General features: G+C 41.4%; 1 protein-coding gene across 1 annotated transcript in view; it reads right to left on the reverse strand.

Annotated features, from left to right (window-relative positions):
• Positions 1-1227: 1227 nt before the first annotated feature.
• VPS4B (vacuolar protein sorting 4 homolog B) overlaps positions 1228-19080 on the reverse strand; it is a 32190-nt gene continuing 14337 nt past the window's right edge. Inside the window, exons 4-11 of the mRNA XM_052660412.1 lie at positions 18247-18314; positions 13143-13262; positions 9999-10155; positions 9437-9585; positions 8977-9058; positions 8271-8490; positions 4599-4739; positions 1228-3110 (exon numbers count right to left, since the gene is read on the reverse strand). Coding sequence (XP_052516372.1) covers positions 3009-3110; positions 4599-4739; positions 8271-8490; positions 8977-9058; positions 9437-9585; positions 9999-10155; positions 13143-13262; positions 18247-18314 — 1039 coding nt within the window. The 3' untranslated portion in view covers positions 1228-3008. The remainder of the gene's footprint in view (positions 3111-4598; positions 4740-8270; positions 8491-8976; positions 9059-9436; positions 9586-9998; positions 10156-13142; positions 13263-18246; positions 18315-19080) is intronic.

Raw genomic sequence — 19080 nt, forward strand, 5'->3', positions numbered from 1 at the left:
GCACAAAACTGAAAAGGAGAGGTGGCAGCAGGCACCTTGGTCTTCTTCCTGATGCCTGGGGAGCCAAGTTCTCAATAATTCACAATAAAGTACGGTCTTTGTTAGAGTTTTTCTTTCTTTGGTAGATGTTCTTTATTAAAATAAGATGTTCTCTTCAATCCCTAGTTTATAAAGTTAAAAAAAAAATCACAAATGGTGCTGGAATTTTATTAAATGCTTTTTATGACTTTTCAGAGACGTAACGTGTCTCCTTTATTTCTGTAAACACAGTAAATACAAACTTTTCTATTTAAAACTACGGTTCTTGCTTTGTGCCACGCCATGTAAATGGAAACTTGCTGGATTCTGCGGTGAAGATCACAGCCACCGTGACGGGTTTCAAGCTGCCCAGGCAGCGACCACAGGCGGTCAGGAAGAAGAAAACCTGGATCTTGGGGCTAAGAGGAGCCAGCCAGCTCTGGCACACCTCTGATTTCAGCTCCAAGAACCAAGACTGACATTCACCACCACAGCAGGAGACCAGCAGGAACAAAGCAAGTTCAAATTATCTTTTATGAAAACTCTCAAAGATAATCTAGGAAGTTGATAAATATGGATATAACTCCCTTAATTTTTCCAAGCCTTTATTAAGTAAAAGCTTGAAATAATAAACAGTGTCAAGCACCATGCTACTGCAAAGGAGAGTCAACTCTACTTGTTGGCTCAGAAGACTAGAGAGTCCCTTGGACTGCAAGGAGATCCAACCAGTCCACCCTAAAGGAAATCAACCCTGAATGTTCAATGGAAGGACTGACACTGAAGCTAAAGCACCAATACTTGGCCACCTGATGAGAAGAACTGACTCCCTGGAAAAGACCCTGATGCTGGGAAAGACTGAGGCGGGAGGAGAAGGGGACGAGAGAGGATGAGGTGGTTGGATGGCATCACCAACTCAATGGACATGGGTTTGTGCAAACTCTGGAAGATGGTGAAGGACGAGGAAGCCTGGTGTGCTGCACTCCATAGGTTGCAGAGTTGGACAGGACTGAGCAACTCAACAACAGCAAAAATCGTAATGGTCAACATCCAGGCAGAGAGCGCCTGAACATTCAGCTTCCTCCTGAGTAGCTGTCTGCCCAGAAAGAGCACATGGAAATGGTCTATGCTCCACCATTCTAGCATAAGTTTAAAATTAACAGATTCTAGAAACAGTTTCAAAACCAGAAATGTGGAAAATGGCTAGAAGTGACACAGACGCTGAGCACACAGAAGAATTAAGTGATGGACCCTTCACTTGTCATCAGTGCTGCACCTGCACACTGCTTGGTGGGCTGAGGTAAAATACTCCCTCAAAACAGATTTTGGATTCACAGAGAATTCTGGGTTCAATTATTATATAGTTTATAATAATACAGTTATACTAATCCTCTTAATGACAAGATTTTAATAGCAATACTGTATGATTCTGAGGCGGCTAAAGTAGAATTTTCATGGATACATCTTTAATTAATAATCTTTAATAATCTCTTGTATCTAATCAATTTAGATATATTTTCTCCGATACAGAAGATCCCGAAATAAAGAAGCATACACAGAATATAGCCAACAGTAGGTTATATCAATTTACTTCACGTAAGAACAGCGTATTTTGGGCCTACGATTTCCATTTAATATCAACAAAAACAATCTGTACAGAAAACCCCAAGGCAACCATATAGCATAATATGTAAAATGTGCAAACAGACTTTAAGATGCAAGTCATTCTATAGCGTTTGCAAGGCAGCACTTCATAGTAAATTAAGGAAATCTACCTCATTCTAGCTGACTTTGTAAGACTTTGCATGGAGAGGCCAATGCAAATGGACAAGGCACAACTTAGTGTTGGTGCTGAAGTGTGTAACACACCCCCTCAGATTATTTATTTGAGGGTATTAAAATAACATAAAATCATGTCTGCATTTTATTATTTAAGGAGACTATCAGCTCATTTCTAAAGCGTCATGAAACATTACATTGATAACATATGTGTGGTCAGGACAAGCTGTTCCCTGAACTTACAAGGTCAAAGACAAGACTCTAGCTATCCTATATTAAAAAAATTTATATATATATATACACACACACACCCCGATATCACATACAAGAAACTTTCCATAATCCAAAGGGAGGCCGTGTGTTCCTTTAAGTAAAGGTTCCCATACAGTATTTCATGACAGAATTATTTAAAAAGTACATATTTATTCACCACCTGTTTTGGTCAATCTTACTACAAAAAGACACTGAGAGACAATTTTCTTCTTCAAAACAAAGACAACGCCTAACTTAAGAGAGTCTTTCTCTAAAGATTGCACAGTGAAAGGTATTACTTAGTTAAATATAAAAAAGCTTGAAGCTTTTATAGAAACTATTTAAATCAACATGGAGAAACAAGCCACCCTATCAAAAGTGAGCCAGCCCCTTGGCTACAACGCAGTCCAGGGCCTTCCAAGCCTGACCACAGTGCTCTCTGCTGTCTTACTGCCCATCCCTGAGAGTAAAGCATTTAAAATTTTTTTTAGTAAAGCAAATGAATTTTATTTTGATGAGAATGATGCTTAAGATTTTTTTTTTTCAAAATATGAAAAAGCCCCATTTCATTTTAGTTGGAAAAAAAAAAAAGAATGCTCCTTGCAAAGACCACTATTCCCAACAATTTAAAATATTTGTATGTCCATCAATTTTAATTTTCTTTTCACTGGGTAATTTCTATTTTTCTGCTATTTATATATCACTCATTTTCTTTTTTTTCCTGTTTTTGTTTATCACTCATTTTCTTATGGCCCATTATTTTATAATTTTTGTTAACGGGAGGATTTTATTGGTAATGGAGCAAAAGTACATATAAAACTTGAAGGAACGCTGAAGTGAGATCTCTGTTTCTCTGTGGTAAAAGAGTTTTACCGGAAATAATCTGACTGCCATCCAGGAAAAGCAAAACTGCCTGTGAAAGAGAGAACACGCGTGGTGAGCGCCGTCCTGCTGTCTCTGGTCTAGCCTTCTTGGCCAAAATCCTCTGTGAACTTCTTTAGTTTCAACAGGTCGTGCTCATTGACTGTGGGCTTTGTGCTCGACAGTGACCGTAACATGTCCGACTGTCAGTAGAAAGAACGGGGAGGATTAGCCACCGATCTAACCGAATAAAACCATTTCATCCGTAGCATTATTATCACTAGCTTTTGCCTAAGGTTAAATCTGGACATCCGCACTGTGTCACGGACTACTGATAAACTCTCCTGTTTCCTTTCTTTGCAAAGAGCAACTTCGACTATGCCATTCCTCTCCTTACAAACTTTCAGTTGCTTGCCCCGTCCTGATCATAACCTTCAAAGGCTCCTTGGCACCCAAGGAAGTATAGTCCTCTTCACCCAAGGACCAAGGCCTCCAGAATTAAACCCCGATCCTTTTTCTGGCTGTATGTTTACTTTTGAAGAAAGCAGCTGTCAAAATGCAACTCAGAAGGGATATATTCATTCACATATGTGAAACAGAGTAATACAATTTAATCAAAACCAACTTATCAAAAAGCTTCACTATCAGCTAAAATCAGAATCAAAATGCTAAGAAAATATATCAACATAAAAAATTCATTAAAAAATTAAATTTTAGACCATGTCTCCCGTAAAATAGTATGGAAAAATGATCAAAAGAATAAAAGCTTTAAAAAATAAAGGATTTCTAAATAATTTCTCAGATAAGCAGTGGTTAATTAACACAAATATTTCTAGATGTCTACAGATATATTATTATATACACATACACACAAGCTTATATACATATGTCTATAAACCTAGATCTGCATATCATGTGGAAGCTACTGTTAATTTTGACATAGATCTGAAAAATCCTTAACTAAGAGAAGATTTTAAAACTCAACGTTCATACTGGCTACACCTCAATACAAAACAAAAAGTTTAAAGTTTTGGGGAAAAAACTGAAGGCTCATAATAAATACGTATCTTTTCTTTCTTTTTCGGCAGCATGCTGTGTGGGATTTTAGTTCCCTCACCAGGGATCAAACCTGTGCCCCCTGCAGTCTTACAGATTATTTCATTTCCTCAATAGAAACTATAAAAATGCAATATTTTATGAATATTTTAACTCCTTCAATATAAACTACAGAAATGCAACTTCTTACAATAAACATGTTGTTTTCAGAGCCTTTAAAAAGCACTGCGTTATTTAAACTTTCTGTGGTGCCTTGAGAAGTAAGACAGGAAAGCGCTGCTATGAATGCCGTGATTCACACAACAGTGTTTCTGGACGTTCTACTCGATCAGAGGTTCGAGGAGAAACATTTTCACAATATTACTGTCAGACCTACGCCAGAAACCTGTATGTTTTAAAAAACAGCTTCTTCACTTATAATTAAATTTTCCTTGAAGCTCAAAAAAACATTTAAAGATAATTATTTGATACTTTAGATTCTATTAACCTCTATAACCTTTGAAGTATTACTATTAAACATGTCTGATCATACTAACGTTTTTAAACTAAATTTTATAAAACTGAAAATTTTATCTGACAAATTGTAAAATATAATGTTAAATAAATTTTTTTTAAAAGCAAACAAAACGTCAAACCATGCAAACAACTGGCTCCAAAAGTTTATCCCCAGGGACATCCATCCACGTCATCTCAATGGCACCAGGGTCGCCAGGAGAGCAGGGCGTGAGCAGGTCATCTACTATGTTGTTAGGATCAGCTCTCGAAGGTCCACGAACCTGCAATAAGCAGTCATTTGAGATCTTTATTTGAACAAATTGAATAAATATTAAGATTTAAGCCATTATCAGGAAATCTGAACATGTACTATTATCATGTTTTATTAAAATGCTTAGTTCTTGAAAATAAACAGAATATACAACAAAAAGTGCATTATCTCCAGGTGACGGGGTAGATTGTGTTTGATTTTAATGTTTTTCTTGATGATATATTTGAAATTTTATAAATTACTTACATGATCACAGGGAGAAAATAAGTAAAAATCCCCTGTGCCTAAAAATACCTTTTTTCTTTTCTAAGGGCTATTCAGTGGTGATAATCCTGGACACCAAGGACAGACCTGCACAGCACGCTGCTACATTTAAACCAGAAAATCAACAAGGCCCTGTCGTATAACACAGGGAAAGAGCTCAGTGTTCTGTAATAACCGAAATGGGAAGAGCATTTGAAAAAGAACGAATACATGTGTACGTATAACTGAATTACTTTGCTGTACATCTGAAATTAACACAACATTGTTAAGCAACTATACCCCAATGTATCGATAAAAATTAATAAAAAATAGATCTACTTAAAAATTCCTTTAAGTTACTCTATTTTCCATAGTAAGAAATTTCTGTGATCTTTGGGAGGTTTATTATTGTGAAATTAACTGTTTCTCCAACAAAAACTCCTTCAAATATAAGTACAAAATTAAATGCTGAGTGTAATTTAAGTGCTAGCTGAACTTACCTGATAACTGATTTAAAGTAAAGAATTTTCGTAATATCCAAAAAAGAACCTCTCTGATAGTGACATAATTTTCAGCTTGTACCACACACATATCAAGTCAGAGGCTGCTTCGTCCTTGCACATGTTTTAAACCATTGGTCTCAAACACTGCCTTAGGATTCGGGTAGTGGCTTCGCATTTGTTTTAAACGATTGGTCTCAAACACTGCCTTAGGATTGGGTAGGGGCAGAGAATTAAACATTTCACTTTACTTGTTACGTATTTTATTGTGTGTCTTCTCTCACAAAAATTTCAGTGGCAGGGATTTTTGTGTTTTTCGACCACTGTACTGACTTACCTCTCGGCCCAGACTAGCGCTGATACATTTAATAAATAAAATCACAGGCAAACTTGTTCTTACTAATCGGAGAGTGCAAGAGAAGACGGAGCCATAGAGGTCTGCTGGACTGGGGATACGGAAGGCCTGACAGTGAGAGATCTGGCTGCTTCACCTTCATCCTCCTAACAAGGGCCTGGCTTTGGGGTTGTATAAGCTGCCCCCAACAGTAATACCGAGAACTGACCGGAAAGTTCTTAGCAGGGAAGGACTGAGCTCCTTCTAAATGGCAAAGAGAATGTTAAGGACAAACACAGCGGCTGTGGCGTAAAACCTGGTCCCGAGCTAACGTGCTTCTCTCAGTGATGAGATGACGGAAGGAGAGATGGCAACATCTACTGGACTGTTCAGGTGCCATGACCGCTGCGTTACGGATCTTCCTCTTTTCATTCTCATACGAGCATTTCAGAGCAGTGTTACCATGCTTACTTAAGAGATGACCAAAAAAAGGACTTACAAGGTAACACAATTTGGTCAAGTAGATAAAATGAGTAAATTGTGGAGTCAGGCTTCAAATTCAGGTTTTAATTCAAGCTCCTCATTTTCTAAAAGAAATTATTTACCATGGTAATCTGTATGCAGGCCAGGAAGCAACACTTAGAACTGGACATGGAACAACAGACTGGTTCCAAACAGGAAAAGGAGTACGTCAAGGCTGTATATTGTCACCCTGCTTATTTAACTTCTATGCAGAGTGCATCATGAGAAACGCTGGACAGGAAGAAACACAAGCTGGAATCAAGATTGCCGGGAGAAATATCAATAGCCTCAGATATGCAGATGACACCACCCTTATGGCAGAAAGTGAAGAGAAACTAAAAAGTCTCTTGATGAAAGTAAAAGAGGAGAGTGAAAAAGCTGGCTTAAAGCTCAACATTCAGAAAACGAAGATCATGGCATCCGGCCCCATCCCTTCATGGGAAATAGATGTGGAAACAGTGGAAACAGTGTCAGACTTTATTTTTTTGGGCTCCAGAATCACTGCAGATGATGACTGCAGCCATGAAATTAAAAGACGCTTACTCCTTGGAAGAAAAGTTATGACCAACCTAGATAGTATATTCAAAAGCAGAGACATTACTTTGCCAACTAAGGTCCATCTAGTCAAGGCTATGGTTTTTCCAGTGGTCATGTATGGATGTGAGAGTTGGACTGTGAAGAAGGCTGAGCGCCGAAGAATTGATGCTTTTGAACTGTGGTGTTGGAGGAGACTCTTGAGAGTCCCTTGGACTGCAAGGAGATCCAACCAGTCCATTCTGAAGCAGATCAGCCCTGGGTGTCCTTTGCAAGGAATGATGCTAAAGCTGAAACTCCAGTACTTTAGCCTCCTCATGCAAAGAGCTGACTTACTGGAAAAAGACTCTGATGCTGGGAGGGATTAGGGGCAGGAGGAGAAGGGGACGACAGAGGATGAGATGGCTGGATGGCATCACTGACTTGATGGACGTGAGTCTGAGTGAACTCCGGGAGATGGTGATGGACAGGGAGGCCTGGCGTGCTGCGATTCATGGGGTCTCCAAGAGTCGGACACAACTGAGCGACTGAACTGAACTGAACACATGGTATACAACAGACACACGTATGTTTATCAGAGTTGTGATGTATTAGTTTGTCATGTACTGATGGATTAGGTTTGCTGACAGTGTTTTGGGATTTTCACATCTACCTTCATGAACATATTGGCGATTGCTATTCTCTGCAAGAGTGTAGGTCCAAATTACCTAGCGTACAGTTACTTAAATTGTCTCCCAAGACTGCACGGAGAAGGAAATGGCAACCCACTCCAGTACTCCTACCTAGAGAATTCTGTGGATGGCGGAGCCTGGTGGGGTTCTGTCCATGGGGTCGCAGAGATTTGGACACGACTGAGCAACTTCACGTTCCCTTTTCACTTTCATTCATTGGAGAAGGAAATGGCAACCCACTCCAGTGTTCTTGCCTGGAGAATCCCATGGACGGAGGAGCCTGGTGGGCTGCTGTCTATGGGGTCGCACAGAGTGGGACACGACTGAAGCGACTTAACAGCAGCAGCGGCAAGACCGCACAAAATTCCCTCTCAAACCCTATATGGTCATGTCACTCAGTAGATCACGCAGTGCACGGGAGGAGTGTGAGGGGAGAGTGGTTGCGACCTCAGTGCCAAGCACGTGAATTCATTTGAACGATAGTTAGCTATCATTATTTTCACTTTGATAAGGAGGTATAAATGTATGGGTAACATGCTTCCAAAGCACACGTACCAAGTAGTTTTAAAACACATTGGGAGAATTTATTTCAGTGGAACGGCCACATGTCCATCATGTAAATCCACTTATTTATTACGCAAAACTGAAATCTTCATAAAATTCTTCAAAGACAAGTCAACGGTGGTCTCAAAACTTGATTTTAAAAATATATGGAAAGACAGATGAGCGCTCCTTACCTTTTTAAAATGAGTGGCTGACTGCACTTTCCTGACTGGCTGCATGAGTGCGTCCCGCACAATGACACTTATGTCTGCCCCTGAATAACCCTCCGTTTTCTTTCCAAGGTCCCGGAAGTCCGCTTCTGTCAGACTGTTCTGAGTGGTCCCCAAGTGCAGTCTGAACATTGCTGCTCGGGCATGGGCCTCAGGCAAAGGGATGTAAATTCGTTTCTCAAACCTTAAAGTCAAAGAAAAATTACATCAAGAATATTACCATATGATAATATTTAATTTCTGTTAAAAATTACTTTTCCAAGAACTAAGCAAGATATTTAGATATTCTCTTTTATACAGAGCTAAGCTGAATACATTAAATGGGCCCATATCCACCATAATTAAACATATATATTTAGGGTAATAAAGGGAAAATACCCAGAGCACATTAACAACAAATGCCTGCCTCTCCTGTCCAAGTCAGGGGTCAGCAGGGTTTAAGTACACTGGAGAACATTCTAAGGTTCTCAGAATGCCTCCTTGCTAGACAGAAGGGGAGTTAATATCCACTGAGCACACTGCCTCTCCTGTCCAAGTCAGGGGTCAGCAGGGTTTAAGCACACTGGAGAACATTCTAAGGTTCTCAGAACGCCTGCTTGCTCGCAGAAGGGGAGTAATGTGCACTGAGGACACTGTGATCAGAAATAAGGTGTTCCCTGTGTCACCGTACCTTCGCCTAATGGCAGAATCCAGAACCCAGGGTATATTTGTAGCTCCCAGAACCAAAATTCCATCATTGTCCACGCCAACCCCTATAGCAAAATAGATAGTTTCAGGTAATTTGTCATTTCAGTGTTCTTTAAACCTCATCTGCATCTTCTCTTATGAATGTGGTATTTCTTTGTTAAAAATGCCTCTCCTTGAGAGTCTCTCTCTGAAAAAACTGTATTTAACCATATTTCATACTACTAGAATATGATATAAATATTCCCAACAGTAGAATCTCCTAAACTGTGGGAAAATACTATTAATATTGTTTTCAAAATATTTCTCAAAAGATTTAAATTTGAAGTCTACTTTTTCCTTCTATTTATATTGTTTCTCGTATAAGTGAACATATAAATAAGTCTCTTCACTACTTATACCGAGCTGGTTGCAACTGGGCAGAGGTTGAATCAGCTGAGCACTACCTTGCATCTGGACTAGGAATTCTGTCTTGATTCTTCTTGCAGCTTCACTTTCATTTTCACTTCTTGAACCACACAGAGAATCGATTTCATCAATGAAGATAATCGAAGGTTTATTCTCTCTGGCAAGTTGGAATAAGTTCTTAACTAGCCTAAAAATAAATTAAAAGTTTCAATTCCTAAAAATTAGCCAATGACACCTGACAATGAAAACATTAAAATGAAACAATGTATCAATAGGAACTCTAATAGTGTTCCCTTGTGCCCAACCCTTTGCGACCCCACAGACTGCAGCCCATCAGGCTCCCCTGTCCATGGGATTTCCCAGGCAAGAATGCTGGAGGAGCTGCCGTTTCCTTCTCCATACGTGTGCCATATATGCTCTCTTTTCCCTATGAAATAAATTTTGAGCTAGGGAACAGTGTGACAGAGAAATTAATACCACCTGTATTACAGCACTTTTTGGAAGGCCTATTAATGATTTAAGAAACCTGTTACTTTATAGACTGATATAATGACTACCAAGCAAAGAAAAACTTAAAAAAAAAATCAGCTTACTACTTACTTTTCACTCTCACCTAGCCACTTGGAGACCAGGTCAGAGGAAGATATTGAGAAAAACGTTGAGTTATTTGCTTCTGTGGCTACAGCTTTGGCTAAATAGGATTTTCCTGTTCCAGGTGGCCCAAATAACAGGATTCCCCTCCAAGGTGTTCTCTTGCCTAAAATGTGTATTAAAAAACAACATGAGAACTTCAAGACTGTTAACTTCGTCATCCACCGTGAAGCCCACCGTGAAGACGTCTCCGCTCTAAAGCTGGCAAGAGGATGAACACAACTTAAGTGAATCAGACTGTGGTAAGGACATCTTAATGCGCTTTGTTTCCTTTTTAGAGACCACTTTGTCAAAACTGTGTTTATACAGCTATAACCCTAACAGGCGGCTCGTCTGCATGCTCACCCATCCGACCTCTCTGTACTGAAGCCCCTGTGCAGACAGGGCTGCGGGGCAAGGATCTCCGCCTCCGAGGCCGTCCAGTCTCTTAAGGGAGAAGATTCAGGTAAAAGGCAGCGGCTGACCATCCATATGCGCACTGCTCATCAGAATGCTGTAGGAGGAACCGTACCCACAGGGGGAGGCAGCCGCGAGTGTTTCCTTTACCATTCACGACGTTTGCAGGGGTGAGACCCCACAGGGGGAGGCAGCCGCGAGTGTTTCCTTTACCATTCACGACGTTTGCAGGGGTGAGACCCCACAGGGGGAGGCAGCCGCGAGTGTTTCCTTTACCATTCACGACGTTTGCAGGGGTGAGACCCCACAGGGGGAGGCAGCTGCGAGTGTTTCCTTTACCATTCACGATGTTTGCAGGGGTGAGACTAACACAGTCTGCATGGCTCGCAACGTTACACTCAATTCCTGATTCCACAGGAAGCACATATTATTTCAGGTGGTACATTTCCATTCTGATGACTGGAGAACAACAGGGGGACTCCACCTTAAATTCTAGTTTTGCCAAAATATAGTAACAAGTAAACAAAATCAGTTCTTTTGAACCTCAATTCTACTGAGAAATTATAACGTTGCCTTAAATAAACCAGGCTGGGTTACAAGTGGCAATAAAATATCAAACACACATTAAAACAACCAACAGCTGCTGGGTGTAGACTGTGGGCGACACAAGGCGTCTGTGAAGAGTGACACGCAGGCGCCAGGCAGCAACACCAAGCACTATGTTTGCTGTTAGGGAAGCCTCAGCTTTCACTTGAATTCTGTTCGCCTAGTTCAAATGTCTGCAACTGTGAGTCAGCGTCCCGTTAAGTGTGGCCCATATACCAGTGTGGCTGATGAAATGCTTTCAGGTGGTGTAAAAACACTTTCCGTTTGAATAATTTTTTACAATGCATTCTATGAAAACACTACTCATCTACAAAGACACAAAGACGTCTTTTATTACTTAAAAAAAAAGTTTGTGGCCACATCGCACAGCGTATGGGATCTCAGTTCCCGAACCAGTGGCTAAACCTGCCACCCCTGCGCTGGAAGCGGAATCTTAACCATTGGACCGCCAGGGCAGACCCCCAGGTCATTACTCTATAGCAGAGTCATTAAGCAAACCAGATTAGATGACTTAGAGGTTCAAATGTGGGCAAAACAAGCTGTGATATCAGGGCAGACCCCCCAGGTCATTACTCTATAGCAGAGTCATTAAGCAAACCAGATTAGATGACTTAGAGGTTCAAATGTGGGCAAAACAAGCTGTGATATCAGGGAAGACCCCCCAGGTCATTACTCTATAGCAGAGTCATTAAGCAAAACCAGATGAGATGGCCTAAAGGTTCAAATGTGGGCAGAACAAGCTGTGACGCCAGGGAAGACCCCCAGGTAATTACTCTATAGCAGAGTCATTAAGCAAAACCAGATGAGATGACCTAGAGGTTCAAATGTGGGCAGAACAAGCTGTGGCGCCAGAAGCCAAGAGAGAGGTTCCCTCTCTTGAGGGAAGACACAGGGATGGACTTCTAAGTTCCTCACGTCGATTTCTTATCTGGGGGATTACTACTGTCTGTGATAATTTATGAGGCTGAACGCACATGGGTTCCTCCATGTCTCTGTATATTTATACTCCAGTTTAGTAAGTTTCTCTAAAAGTGATTCAAAGAAGAAGATTAAAAAAATAATAGTACACATATATGGAAAAATTCACGAAGATGACATACAGGAGTCATGTTTGGGAAACACTGGTACAAGTAACGTAAGTTCTATCACATTTTTGTACCTTTATAGGATTCTGATGACAACTTTCACACTGCTAGATTCATATTCCTGAAGTGAGGTTCCGAGTCGCAGCTCGGAGCTGGGCAGACAGCGGGCTCTCGCTCCTCGTCACTGCTCTACAGGACACTGCTGGGCCTGCGCAGTTTGAGGCCAGTATCCCAGATTTGCTCTCTATATAAACCAGCTTGTTTTTAAAAGGAAAAACCTCTGTTTCACTGTTAAGACTGTGGGTATAGCCGTATCACGAACACAGGCTGTGGGTCACCAAAGGGACAAGGACAAGGATGGTTCAGCACGGACAAACCACCTCCTGCGCAGCTGTATCTCCAACTCGACCCAGAATGTGGGCTGGCAGCATTCTCCCTGCAGTGATCATGAGCTTCTAGAGGATACACGCTTCATCTGAAACTGTTAAATGATTGGATACAAACTGTGCAACTTGCTTTTTGAGCTTCACAATACAGGTGGACGTTCTCCCACGTCAACTGTCATGAGGACGGAACACTGCATCCCAGTGAGCGCACGGGGCTCCACTGTACCTCCCGGACTCACCTTACGCCCTGCGGCCTGACATTTCGGTTGTTCTGAAATATACATATATTACAAGCACGTATATGCATATGAAGTAAGTATCTGTGTCCCTGCGGCCTGACATTTCGGTTGTTCTGAAATATACATATATTACAAGCACGTATATGCATATGAAGTAAGTATCTGTGTCCCTGCGGCCTGACATTTCGGTTGTTCTGAAATATACATATATTACAAGCATGTATATGCATATGAAGTAAGTATCTGTGTGAGGGTACACCACTGCCTTATAAGAGGATTTAAAGTAACAATTCACGATACAGTGACGAGAGTTCACACTACCTCAGTCATCAGTGTGCTTTTTAAAAAATCATAAAAAAAATTATTTAGAAGCCATCTCACCTGTAAAGAGATGAGGAAACTTGATAGGCAATATCACGGCCTCTTTCAGAGCTTCTTTAGCGCCTTCCAGACCAGCGACGTCGCTCCACTTCACATTGGGTCGCTCTATGACAATGGCGCCTACAGAAAATTAAATCATCTTTCCATCAAAGAGGGCTATTCCAGCAAATTTAGACAACAACATGAAACAATGAAATTAAAGAAATGCCTTATAAATTTGTCTGGAAAAGTTTTATGTATTAAAGACAGTTCTAGAAGGGGGTGACAAGAAAGTGGTTGTTAGCGGGCAGCGAGGAGGAGCTGGGACCTGGGGTGGGTAGCTGGATAATCCACACAAAGCCATTCAACTGTTCTATCTCCACTACCTCGCTGTGAAACAGAAATAGCATTATCTGGCCAGACTACTAAAGACAGGTGAGTGCAAAGATCAAACGACGTAGTAACACCAGAGTGCCTGGAAAAGCACCGAACGGTGCGTAAAGTATTTATGGTGCTTGGCCACACCGATTCTGGAATACCTCCCATTTCTCCTTTTAACCAAAAGAATCAGTGATCTAACGCTCCCTTAACCACAGAAATAAAACACATTTAACCACTTTACCTGAAGACAGACAGGCAGAGAGATGGACGGACAGAGGGAGGGGAAGAGGAGGGTGAGAAAGGGATGATGGAGAGAGGAGGTGTGCTCTTACAGACCCGCAGTATTTCCCAAGATTTGCCACAGTTTCCATTCAACTTCTAAATAGATCTATTTACAGTTTCTGTGCATTAACAAAGTTTTTTAAATGATTTAGTTTTTGAACATCATATATTCAAAAGTCATAGCAAACTGTCACAGTAAGAACAAGTAAAAATCAGTAACAGTCCACAAGACATTTCTTTTACTGTAGCTTACTGCTGGATCTTTCAACAAATCTTTTATCAAAAGCTTTCCCAATCTTCTAGTCTATAGAAACGGCTCAACCATGAAGGAGCCTGTCCGAAGATGATGTGTAAGTGTTGTTAAGTGTAGCATCACCACTCACACAGTCTACTCATTACCTATGATATTACTTTATGGGTATTTTTTCTTGCTTTGAAAGGTCATCTGTTAAAGAATGCTTATACTTGGCAACTTCCCTAAATTACCAAACTCTTTAGCTATACACTAACATGAAATAAAACTATGAACTCTTTTTGCATTCTGAAAGTTCAGACTAAGTATAAATTAAGGGGAAAATTTACCTGCCTCCTGAGAAATCTGTATACAGGTCAAGAAACAACATAATATGTCGTTAGAACTGGACATGGAACAGACTGGTTCCAAATCAGGAAAGGAGTACGTCAAGGCTGTATACTGTCACCCTGCTTATTTAACTTATATGTAGAGTACATCACGAGAAACGCTGGGCTGGAGGAAGCACAAGCTGGAATCAAGATTGCTGGGAGAAATATCAATCACCTCAGATATGCAGATGATGCTGCTGCTGCTGCCGCTAAGTCGCTTCAGTCGTGTCCCACTCTGTGCGACCCCATAGACACCAGCCCACTAGGCTCCTCCGTCCATGGGATTCTCCAGGCAAGAACACTGGAGTGGGTTGCCATTTCCTTCTCCAATGCATAAAAGTCAAAGCGAAAGGGAAGTCGCTCAGTTGTGTCCGATTCTTCGCGACCCCCTGGACTGCAGCCTACCAGGCTCCTCCGTCCATGGGATTTTCCAGGCAAGAGTACTGGAGTGGGGTGCAGATGACACCACCCTTATGTTAGAAAGTGAAGAACTAAAGAGCCTCTTGATAAAGTGAAAGAGGAGAGTGAAAAAGTTGGCTTAAACCTCAACATTCAGAAAACTAAGATCGTGGCATCCAGTCACATCACTTCATGGCAAATGGATATGGAAACAGTGGAAACAGTGGGAGACTATGTTTTTGAATCCAAAATCACTGCAGATGGTGACTGCAGCCATGAAATTAAAAGATGCTTGCTCCTTGGAAGAACAACTATGACCAGCCTAGACACCATATCAAAAGGCAGAGACATTACTTTGCCAAAAAAAGGTCCATCTGGGCAAAGCTATGGTTTTTCCAGTGGTCATGTATGGATGTGAGAGTTGGACTATAAAGAAAGCTGAGCGCCAAAGAACTGATGCTTTTGAACTGTGGTGTTGGAGAAGACTCTTGAGAGTCTCTTGGACTGCAAGGAGATCCAACCAGTCCATCCTAAAGGAAATCAGTCCTGGGTGTTCATTGGAAGGACTGATACTGAGGCTGAAGTACCAATACTTTGGCCACCTGATGTGAAGAACTGACTCATTGGAAAAGACCACGATGTGGGGAAAGATTGAAGGTGGGAGGAGAAAGGGGATGACAGAGGAGGAGATGGTTGGATGGCATCACTGACTCGATGGACATGAGTCTGAGCAAGCTCCGGGAACTGGTGATGGACAGGGAGGCCTGGAGTGCTGGAGTCCATGGAGTTCCAAGTAAGTGAGACATGACTGAGCGACTCAACTGAACTGAAGGGAAAACCCAATTCACTTTTTCTTTTCTATGTTCCATTCTGATTAGTAACCCTATATGAGAAAAACATTATGTCATCTGACAGGATTTTGTGTCTATTAAACAAAAATAGATTTATACATAAGCATTATCTTGTCAACTAAAATGTTTTCCTATGAATTTTCTAAGTATGTCATAATTTATCTTCTTTTCTCCTTAAAGTTTAAACTAGGTGACTTTGGAATGTCCAGTGATTAAAAAAAACATCTAGATAAAAGTAATATTAAGAACTAGACATGGATTAATGATTTTTAAAATTAAAAGGGAAGGATTATTAGAAAATAAAAGCCAAACAATTTGATTATCCCCAACTGAACGAATCTGTCCCGTCTCTGGTACTGCCTATCACACTGACATGCTCTGAACGAACCTGTCCCATCTCTGGCACTGCCTATCACACTGACACGCTCTGAATGTGTGCGCTCAACTTTTCAGTCATGTCGGAATGCTTGTAAGCTCATGGACTGTAGCCCACCAGGCTCCTCTGTTCATGGAATTTCCCAGGTAAGAATACTGGAGTGGGCTGCCATCTCCTCCTCCAGAGATTAACATGTTATTTAACCTCAAAGTCACTGAGTATCAGAATTAACAGAAGACTCAAATCACTAATTTTAACAATTAAATATTACACTTAATATCATGACCTAAAACCGAAGTAAAAGATTTGGAAAACTATTTCAGGAAAAGTGAGAAAAAGATTCCAAAAAAGGATTGTTTTACAATGAAATCCATCAGCAAACCATGAAACTAAAAGATGGGGAAAAAAGGACTCTCAGATAAGAAAAACTAGGATTCTCTCTATATTCTATTTCATCCTGAAATTCCAAATAAATTTCCTCATTTAAATGTTTTAAGCATCTGTATTTTTATACATCCCTGGGCCTTATCATCACTGATAGGAAATGTAGAAAAAAATTTCTTATTAAAAACCGGGTTGTATCTTTTCCAAAATTAAAGATATTACAAATTCCAATATTTCCTTCAGTGGGGCAGAGCCAGCGAGATGGGGAACAAAACCAGAAGAATGGAGAGGAAAAGGCTTTCTGCCTTACCAGTAAAACAAAGCCACCTGGCATGGCCCACGGGGCAGCCCAAGAAAGCTAACTGAGGAGGAAGCAGGCCCACTGTACTTGACGCAGTGGGGACTCATTACCGCCCTTGGACTACACCCAACACTGATGTTCTTGGCACATAAAAACATCCTCGATAACTGCAGGGTTTCTAAAATATTATCCTTACAGGATTCCCCTATCCATCCCGGTGGGGTCGGTAAGACAGAAACTCTAACAGAATGGAGAGACTAGAACGGCAAGGCTAACGCTGTGTCCAAGCTAGGAACGCCCCCCAGTCCCTGAGGCTGGCCCTGTGGGATGGCTGTCCTCCCCAGATACAACGTGTTCTGCCTGCTGCTGCTAAGTCACTTCAGTCGTGTCCGACTCTGTGCGACCCCACAGACGGCAGCCCACCAGGCTCCCCCGTCCACGGGATTTTCCAGGCAAGAGTACTGGAGTGGGGTGCCACTGCCTTCTCCCGCGTTCTGCCTGGCAAGATTCAAGTGAATAAAATCCAGGCTACCAGTGACTGAGCATAAAACTCAACTTGAAAAACCATTTCTAATATATCAAAGAACAATCAAATCTCAGGAATTAAAGAAGTCAGTAATTAATGAGATGCCTTTTTAGATACATAGAGCTACTATTTCTTCTGCGTGCTAAGTCACCTCGGTCGTGCTCGACTCTTTGTGACCCTGTGAACTGTAGCCCACCAGGCTCCTCCGTCCACGGGATTCTCGAGGCAAGAACACGGGAGCGGGCGGCCACTCCCTTCTACAGGGGCTGCTTACTGCATCCCTGGTGTTGGTCAGATGCAATACTAGGTAGTTTTACACTGTCGTTAACCCTTTCAGAGCCCTGAGAGCATTTCTAACTTGCATTTTAGAACTGGGGGGTCTCAGGCTCTAAGACTTCAGCCCAGCACAGCCTGGAGTGGAATCCAGATGTGAACGGAGCCACAGTCTAGACCGCCCCCATCATCCCATTCCCTACAGCAGAAAGGGCTTTTACCGTGCGGAAGGCGTGAAAATTAAAGGGGAAAGAGCAGTGGAAACAGGGACACTGAAACAGGGAAGAAATGTATGAGGGAGAGCAGGCGGGACCATGAAACGGACAGCGCCAGTGGGCCGGCGGCAGCAGCAGTGAGAGCCACGTGTGAGTCCCAATTCATCCGCTCCTCTGACAGGAAACTCCGATACCATCAGATTTCATAGTATGCTACCACTGTAGCTGCTACACTCTCTATAACGGGGCAAATAAGGCAAAAGGAAAGAGAGTAAACTTTTTAAGGCAGATATAACATGAAACAATAGCCTAGGAAAAAACCAACCAATATGAGAACCTAGAGAGGAGATCTTACAAAAACGGTTTCAAACACAGCCAGCACGTGATCACTGGGACCAAAGCCAATTCTTGGGCCTCATTTAAGTACAGGTGGGAAAGAAAAACCAACTCAAACAGACAATTCACTATAATTTTTAAAAAATAAGTAAATTTAAAAATGAAATCTAAAGTGACCTTGAAGTTGATTCTGCAGTTTCTTTTTTTCGGGATCATCAGATTCTCCTTCCCCATCACTGTCATTCCTAATAAAAAGAATTCAATACATTCAAATGGTCACTCATTGCTATCAAAATATGGCAAAAAATGAAGGAAAAGAAATATCTGTAATGAAAGTAGCAAAATAAGACAGTCACTAAAAGTTTAGCTCATTTTATTACTTTTAAGAACATACTAAACAAAACAGGAAGCAGGCATTTGTTGTTGTTTAGCTGTGATGTCACGTCTGACTCTTTGCAACCCCATGGACTGCAGCCCACCAGGCCCCTCTGTCCATGGGCTTCTCCAGGCAAGGACACTGCAGTGGGTTGCCATTCCCTTCTCCAGGGGATCTTCCCCACCCAGGGATGAACATGCATTGCCGGGAAGCCGGCCTATTACCTATCAGAATGGAATCGTGAACAGAAAATGGAGAAAAAGACCAGAATGCAGTCAGGAACCAGCTCCAAATTCCCGTGACATACCTGTGCACGTATTAACTCATAAATGCATGACCCATACTTCCTTCCACAAAAGATTTAAGATGAATTACAAGAGTGTTGTAAACAACAACAATTTAAAAAATCAGGACCAGGCCAACTACATATCAGACCAAGAAGCCCTAACTAGGAAAGAAAAAACCCAGAATACTATTTAAGGTACAAAGATCGATAACATTAGTCTGGGGGTCCCAAAGGACGGATGACTTCTGATGAAAATGAACTGACCCCTAAGAACAAGATCAATCCAAACATTTCATATCTAGGGATTTATTCTGAGGACATAATTTAAGATGAGTTCAGGGATTTGACT

This window comes from Budorcas taxicolor, chromosome 22, assembly GCF_023091745.1.
Source record: "Budorcas taxicolor isolate Tak-1 chromosome 22, Takin1.1, whole genome shotgun sequence".
NCBI classification, from domain to species: domain Eukaryota; kingdom Metazoa; phylum Chordata; class Mammalia; order Artiodactyla; family Bovidae; genus Budorcas; species Budorcas taxicolor.